The sequence below is a fragment of the Piliocolobus tephrosceles genome, chromosome 5 (assembly GCF_002776525.5).
Source record: "Piliocolobus tephrosceles isolate RC106 chromosome 5, ASM277652v3, whole genome shotgun sequence".
NCBI classification, from domain to species: Eukaryota; Metazoa; Chordata; class Mammalia; order Primates; family Cercopithecidae; genus Piliocolobus; species Piliocolobus tephrosceles.
Genome location: NC_045438.1, coordinates 157,420,759 through 157,428,882, shown reverse-complemented (window position 1 = coordinate 157,428,882; position 8,124 = coordinate 157,420,759). Strand labels below are relative to the sequence as shown.

The 8,124-nt window shown below is 40.1% G+C and overlaps 1 protein-coding gene across 1 annotated transcript in view; it reads right to left on the bottom strand.

The window, feature by feature from the left end:
• Nucleotides 1–1,032: 1,032 nt before the first annotated feature.
• Nucleotides 1,033–8,124, bottom strand: part of ELOVL2 (ELOVL fatty acid elongase 2) — a 59,288-nt gene continuing 52,196 nt past the window's right edge. Inside the window, exons 6-8 of the mRNA XM_023185396.2 lie at nt 5,696–5,820; nt 5,079–5,213; nt 1,033–2,486 (exon numbers count right to left, since the gene is read on the bottom strand). Of these exons, the coding sequence (XP_023041164.2) occupies nt 2,361–2,486; nt 5,079–5,213; nt 5,696–5,820 (386 nt within the window). The 3' untranslated portion in view covers nt 1,033–2,360. The remainder of the gene's footprint in view (nt 2,487–5,078; nt 5,214–5,695; nt 5,821–8,124) is intronic.

Below are 8,124 nucleotides of genomic sequence, written 5' to 3'. Positions count from 1 at the left end.
TAACAACAGGTTAAAATGTTTACCTGATTTATTTTTTGTGGTTAAGATTTTATAACTCTGTATTTTTTAAATTAGCCCTTGAATGGTTTAAGGCTATACGTGTTTTATGAAGCTTCTCTTGAATTAAAGACCAAATTGGAAATGCACATCGTGAATGAAACCTCTCTCTAGTCTCTGGCGTTAGTTTGAAAGTATAAACTACCCACATTTTTCACTTTCATCGGAGAGGTTTCGAGCTGCCTTGTAGTTCAAGCTGCTTGACCTTGTCTGCTGAAGGACGGCTCCCTCCTTGCCATACAGATCTGAAGCCCTGGAAAACATCCAAAGTGGCAGGTATGCTGTGCCCTGAGACCTCAGGGCCTCACTGGCAAGTAAGAGTAAGCAGAATGTGACAACCAGTGAGTATATTAGACTAGTCTGTCTTCTGAGTCTCATTTTCACCTGGAATGCACTTTGGTAAGAGATTTTAGCCTGTATTTGAGACCTAAACTGAACTAAGGTCCAGTTTTTCCAAAGGGCTTTCTCCTTGGTCCAACTTGTGTTTTGTCACAGAGGAGCCCTAACAGTCATGCTTGAAGCTAGCCCTTGTTTTAAAATGAATTGCTGGGAGAGAACAAGACAGTACAGTTAGAAGGTGATGCAAGATGGAAGTGGTGATGAAGCACCCTAGAGCAAGTCAGTTTCAGAAAATGATTTAGAAAGATAAATGGAAGAGTCAGGGGCATCAGACAGGAGACATCTGTTCAACAGAAATGGGTTGGCTGCACTGAAGGGAAGGAAGCAGGTGCAGTGCATCACCCTCGAGACTATCCTAAGCATTAGGCACCTTCCAAAAAATACGCCCAAATCCTAAATGCCCAAAGTTTAAAACTAGAGCTCAGAGGGGAAAAAAAGCCGAGAGAGAAAGGCACTCTGGACGGTAATGAGTGGGGACGGTGGTGGAAATGCCTTTCTGGTGTGCGTGTATTTGATGTCAGTGTCAGGACCTAAAAACTTACTTAAAAAAATAAGGTAGGAGAGAAGATGAAGTGTCTTCATCAAAGTTGGCAAGTTTTATTTTATAGGGTATAAATTAATCTTCAAAAAAATCTTCAGAAAATATTCTTTGTTTCCGTTCTTGGTAGAGTTTAGCAGTAAGTAACAGCCCTGCACTTATGGAGAAAGGAAATACTCATTAATATTTTTGTCTGCTTTTGTGCTTGCTTCTCAGTAGAGATCGCATATACCTGAGCAGGGAACGGGAGTGCTGAGCTTGCCAAACTGGCATTTTTTATCGTGGCTCATTACCAGCCCACGGCTCAGTGCTGGAATCTTTCCAAGCTACTCCATGTTTTTCCTCCCAGCTTCAAAAACTTAACCTGCAAAGTGACAACAGGTATCTGAGGTAATATTCAAAAGTAGGCTCACAAAAAAGAGTTGACGGATTCAGTGCCTATTTTGCTCCCATCACTCTGCTAATTCTGATTTATACATATTCGAGCAGCATGTGTGTTCAAAGAAAGAGGTCGGAGTGGACTCCAGTCCTTGCTCAGAATGGAAATTGGCAGCCAGATTTGTACACTGCTCGTGATGTGGAGCATGGCATCTTTAGTAACCTAGGTTGACTGGTACAGGAGGGAGACATGAACAGATGAATGATTAGGGAAACAGATGAACAATCCTATCCAAAGCCCCTGAATTATGAAAATCTTGCAGAAGCATTTTTTTCTCCTTAAAATAACTAATATTTAAAATAAAAGAAATACCAATTTCATTACCATATCACTAAATTTAGAATCAGGAGTGGTTGTGGGAATTTGATAGACAAGACTCTGGCTTAGAGAAGTTTTGCTAGATTTTTCTGTCTTCTGTGTATGATCCCATTTTAATATTTTCCAGGGTTGATTGCTAAAGGAACAAATGGAATGATTATACACTGGCAATTATTGCTTAATATAGATTAGAACATACCCTGTATTTAGAATATAATTAACATTTTGTTGTAAACATTTTAATCTGAACAAAACTCTTTTTATTTGGAGACTTTCTGTGAGAAACCATGCTCCACGTTTCCCGGCTGTGTATGCGTATAAGGCGTTATAAGGACAGCTTCTGGCGAAAGGTTCAGCCTGTGGGAGGGAGGGAGGGAGAAGCTGCACCAGTTCTGAGGTCCTCAGAGGTCAGCATCACGTCAATGCTGATCAAAGCATTCAGTGAACAGATTAACCTAATAGCAATATATTAATACATTCTGGGTACAAATGATTTATAAACTCAAAAGAAATTAGTTTATCCTAAAACACGTAACTTTCAATTCAGTCTTTGCTTTAAAACAAGCGAATCTGTTAGGCTAGTATATGTGCTTTTTCTGTTACTCATTTTTATTGTGCTTTCTTGTTCATCACTCCATTCGCTGCAGAGAAGTAGGCTTTGGAAAAACCATTCTTCACTTCTTTCCCTGCAGGTGGCTCCTGCACATCTTTCTTCATTGGCTTTTTTCGGTATGTCTGTTGGATGAGTATATTTTGAAGAGAAAAATAAAAAGATTATTTAATAAGACCTTGTCTTTAACTTTGCGTATAGTTAAAACAGTACGTGATTTTGTTGGGCGCTGGATTTTCTGTTTTTGTTTGTTTTTTTGAGACAGAGTTGCGATCTGTCGCCCAGGCGGGACTGCAATGGCGCGATCCCCATTCACTGCAACCTCTGCCTCCCGGGTTCAAGTGATTCTCCTGCCTCAGCCTCCCAAGTAGCTGGGACTACAGGTGCACACCACCATGCCCGGCAAATTTTTGTATTTTTAGTAGAGATGGGGTTTCATTGTGTTGCCCAGGCTTGTCTTGAACTCCTGACCTCAGATGATCTAACCGCCTTGGCCTCCCAAAGTACTGAGATTACAGGCATGAGCCACTATGCCCAGTTGGGTGCTGGATTTTCTAATAAGATTTCATGTTTGTAATATCATTTTTAAACTTCTGGTTAAAGATTAAAAATAGGGTAAAGACCAAAACAAATGCATGTATTTCAATGAACAGTAGAGGTCAGGATCTGTATATTCTGGGGTTAGCATCCAAAGTATTCTGCATTAGTTGCTCACTTGGAAAGATAAAACTTTAAAAAAGAATTCAAGCGAAAAAGTGCTGTTATTTTAAAAGTACCAATACCTGGGGTTCTGGCTTGATCTAGTTTTTGGCATATCCTTCCTATTCTGACAAAATACCTGATCTCTCATCTCATTTTTACTTTTTTTTTTTTTTTTAAAAAAAAGCAATAGTATTAACAAGGGTCCAGACTTCAATTATATGCTTGACTTCAGAACTAAGATTCAGTTTGAACCAGCATGTAGGGCTAAGGCTTCGAATGCCATTACCTACTTTTGCTGGGCTATGCGATTCTCTTCAGTCTTCAACACCATGCACCAAATTACTCCCTTAGCTTCCCTTTAACACTCAGCTTGTTTTGGGAAGGTGGGGGCAGGGGTTTGCACACCTGCACATAGCTTTGTTTGGTCTCATTGTTGATTACTTCTTTGGAAATCTTCAAAGGAAACCTTTATCTCTTATAAAAGACAAAGCCTAGTCCAATTTCAGAAATACAAGACCTGAAAAGCTGTCAAAATTCCATTCCCACTGTTCTGCACTGTATAAAACCACTATGGGGATGTGCACGGTGGCTCACACCTGTAATCCCAGCACTCTGGGAGGCCAAGGTGGGGGCATCACCTGAGATCAGGAGTTCAAGACCAGCCTGACCAACATGGAGAAACCCTGTCTCTACTAATAATACAAATTAGCCAGGCGTGGTGGCCCACGCCTGTAATCCCAGCTACTTGGGAGGCTGAGGCAGGAGAATCGCTTGAACCCAGGAGGCAGAGGTTGTGTTGAGCCGAGATCGTGCCATTGCACTCCAGCCTGGGCAACAAGAACAAAACTCCATTTCAAAAAAATAAATAAATAAAAATAAAAACCACTATGGATTAACTTTCAGCAAATGCAAGCTAAAAAATAAAGCACTTTCTTATTTGTCTGAAAAAAATACATAGTTGAATACAATGCCAAAAGTACAGTTTTGAATATAAATGTACTTTTTTTTTTAAACGAAGCTTTCCATTTCCCCAGCCCACAAAAGAGAGCAATTTAAAATCTACATCCACCTGAGGCCGCTTCTCTGTTATAGCTTTCATCTGTTCTTGTACAATAGCGTGGCTTTTAAATTGCATTTTGAAGCTGTCTTCCATTTAAATTGTTAATTAAAAAGAAAATGACACTTGATAAAGAAAAAGTCAGTGTGACCTTTCCACTGTGGTTTGCCTTAAAGGAATTTTTTTCCAAATGAACAGTGAGCCTGCAACATCAGGGTAGCTGATAAGGAAACAATTTTTAAATATGAAATCAATAAATTAAAAACATTGAAGAAGCCCTTGCTTTGCTCCATTCACATTTCCTGGATCTGTCTTACTATACACAGTTTTAACTTTCAGATGTCAGACTTTGGTAGCATGGTACAAATACATACTGCAAATTGAGAAATGTATACATAATCCAATGATATTTTTGATAAAATCTTATGTGCACGCATTGAAAAATGTTTTTTTAAATGCCCACTAGACTATTAACTGTAATTACCCTTCGAGGAGGAGGGTGTGGACAGAGAAGTTAGGAATACAAATTTCACTTTGTGTATCTGCTACCTGAATTTATCTACAAGCATGTCTACTATAATATTTAATCAGTAAAATTAAATATATAATGTAAAAGTGCATGATCTAGGCTGGGCACGGTGGCTCACGCCTGTAATCCCAGCACTTTGGGAGGCCGAGGTGGGCGGATCACTTGAGGTCAGGAGTTCGAGACCAGCCTGGCCAACACGGCGAAACCCCATCCCTACTAAAACTACAAAAATTAGGCCTCTAATCCCAGCTACTCGGGAGGCTGAGGCAGGAGACTCGCTTGAACCTGGAAGATGAAGGTTGCAGTGAGCCGAGATCACGGCACTGCACTCCAGCCTGGGCAATGAGAGTGAAACTCTGTCTCCAAAAAAAAAAAAAAAAAGTGCACAATCTATTATATTTTACTGCTGAACATTTACATTCCACATACCTGAACGTAAAAATTTAAGAAGAGGATGACTAATGTCAGCATATAAGACGACTGGAAGATGAGACAGCCGAAGGGGAAGCCACAGGGTTTCACAACGGCGCTCATGGTGTGCGTGATGGTGAGCACGAACTGCACCTGGGGACGGCAGAGAGGGCATCTCTGTGAGCGAGCCAGGCTGTGCCACACAGACGCTGCGGCCAAGCTTGATCAATTCAGAAATGAACTCCTAGGACTCTCAGAATTATGCAGGAACAAAACAAAGATGCTGAAGCAGCCCCCTCATCCAGAAATCTTATTTGAAATTAGTATGTAAAATTGCCCATTATTTCCACATGGAAAAGTCGCAGTTAAAATTATTTAGACAAAAAGGATTTAACTTACACATTAATTTGAAAAGTATTCATCTACATTTCAAAGCAAGGAACTTTCCATTATAAGCTAATTGCATATACAAAGGGCATTTTCACACAAAAAGTTTTTCTTAAAAGGCCAATTTTGGAAAAAACATAGGCAGCCTCATCACACATCAAAAGCCCTCTGACTTCTAAGACAGATTTCTGTTTCCTTTCCCCATCCATGAGCCACACACAGAAAAGCTAAAAGAAGGGACAACATACCAGCTGAGCCTGTGTGAGATATTTCTTCCACCAAAGATACTTGTGCATAGATGGAAACACAGAAAGTCCATAATAGGAGTACATAAGAATGTGGATAAAACTGTTCAGTGTTGGTCCAAAGAAACCTATAAAAGTACAGTATAAAAATCACTATTCTTCCAGAAAGGATTGTTCACTCTTCTTTGTCAAGTGAGATTCTCTTTCTGCATCATAATTGAAAATGAATCGCACATATGACATGATCATATAACAAAATCCACACTAATAAATCCCCCAATTACTGTGTCAGTTCCAAGATTCAGCGAAAACTCCATGATAGAAGGACTAGCCTGACATGGTTTTTCAGAATGCCCCACACACAGGGAACGCCTTATCTACAAGGTTTTACTGTCTCTTTAACTGTCACTGTCAGCTACTGAGGGAGGAAAAGAAATCCTAGCTTAAAGCTGTTGGCAGAATTCCTCTAAAATAGAATTGTCTTTGCTTTAGCTAAACCTTTGATAAGACATATAGACTGTAGAAAGAGCCTTTTGTACATGGCTGAACAGGGTGCTAGAGAGACAAAATATATTGCTTTCATAATTAAGTAAATAAATTCTGTCTGAAAGACACTTACAGACCAGGAGGTGCTGGAGAAAGAATAAGGAAGAGAGACAAGGCTGGGGCAGAGGAGAAACTGGCCAGCGAGACCTTCCCAGTGATTGGCCATCGCAGGGACTTTTAGGATGAGGGATATCTAAAATCCAGGACCCTGCCATCAACCTCATGAAACATCTCTGTAACTGCCTCCACCATGGGTGAATAAAGCTTCAGGAAACGATGAAGAAAGGGTGATGTTCCCTGTTGGGTCAGCTAAGCATTGAAAGGATTTAGCTGCAAGAGGTGAGATGCCACAGATGCATCACTTGTTGGAAATAAGGAAACTCAGTGTTGTGAGGATTTCATCAGTACATGAAAGTGCTTAGAACAATGCATGGCACAAAGTGAATGCTCTTCAGCGGTCAGCCTGGGATCCAGATGGCTGTTCTGTGAGCTATCCTGTGGTGGGAGAGACTGTGGCATTAGAGGGCCATTCATTGGCCATGTCCCCTTGGAGACATTGCTTTGACTGTAAATTTTTGTTTTCTTACCTGGAAAATAGGTATAATAATAACTAGCTCTTAAGGTCGGGATGAAATTAACTGAGATAATATATGAATTAAAAAGCACCGCACATATGCTGGCTAATAAATCAATTTAAATTCTCTAGCCTGGTTCTTTAATCCTAGATTAGTGATCTGGATAGCTAAATGCAAATTAATAAATAAGAAACAAAAGGTACAATAGCATGCATAGAATAAATTCTCAACCAATACTGGCTGAAATAAACTGTTATGGCACTTGAATTTATATGAAAACACAAACAGAGTTTCAGACTACCAAGCAGCATAGTATTAGTGGTATTTCTTTACCCACATGACTTTTCATTTCCATCAATTAATGAACCATGAGTAGTTGTTGCTTATAATGTTTGACTCCTGTGGAAATACAGCACCTTCCACAGTCACCATTTCACTGTGACACAGATTAAGGCATTTCAAAAAATTGAAAGTCTGCTCTGGTAGGTCACATCAAGTATCATTTTTCTAATATTCTTAAGCAGAAATTGTCACAGTATTCATGGAACTACATCTTTACACAGTGATGATTTGGGTTTTAGATGCTTAGTGACTTGTAATGAAACTTGACAATCATAAGAATACTTAACCTTGGTAATTCTCCTCTAAGATTGATTATAGTTGTCCTTCCTTAATAACTAAACTCAAGAAATGGATCTCTATCCGTCTAGGAGAGAGATCAATTCTTTCTTTCTTCCCCCTGCACTCCCAGCAGTTTCCTCCCTCACACTCCAGTTTTCATTTGCACCTTCACAGTCACTGACACTCCAAATATCCCTGGGCATGTTTTCCCCTAATATCATCTCTACAAGATCCTAAATCCTAGAACAAAGTCATTTTGACTTAAGTTTTACATGTTCTGATTTTTCATATAGTATTTTTAAATTATTGAGTACAAGACAGTATAAAACAGAAAGTACTGTTCCCTATAGCTCAGTGCATCTCAAACTGTAGGTCATAACTGACCCATTAGTGAATGGTGAAGTCAATGCAGTGAGAATTGTCATCAACTCTTTGTAAAAGTGAAACAAGATTTAAAAAATATATACTGTGCGGCCGGGCGCGGTGGCTCAAGCCTGTAATCCCAGCACTTTGGGAGGCCGAGACGGCGGATCACGAGGTCAGGAGATCGAGACCATCCTGGCTAAACGGTGAAACCCCGTCTCTACTAAAAATACAAAAACTAGCTGGGCGAGGTGGCGGGCGCCTGTAGTCTCAGCTACTCGGGAGGCTGAGGCAGGAGAATGGCGTAAACCTGGGAGGCGGAGCTTG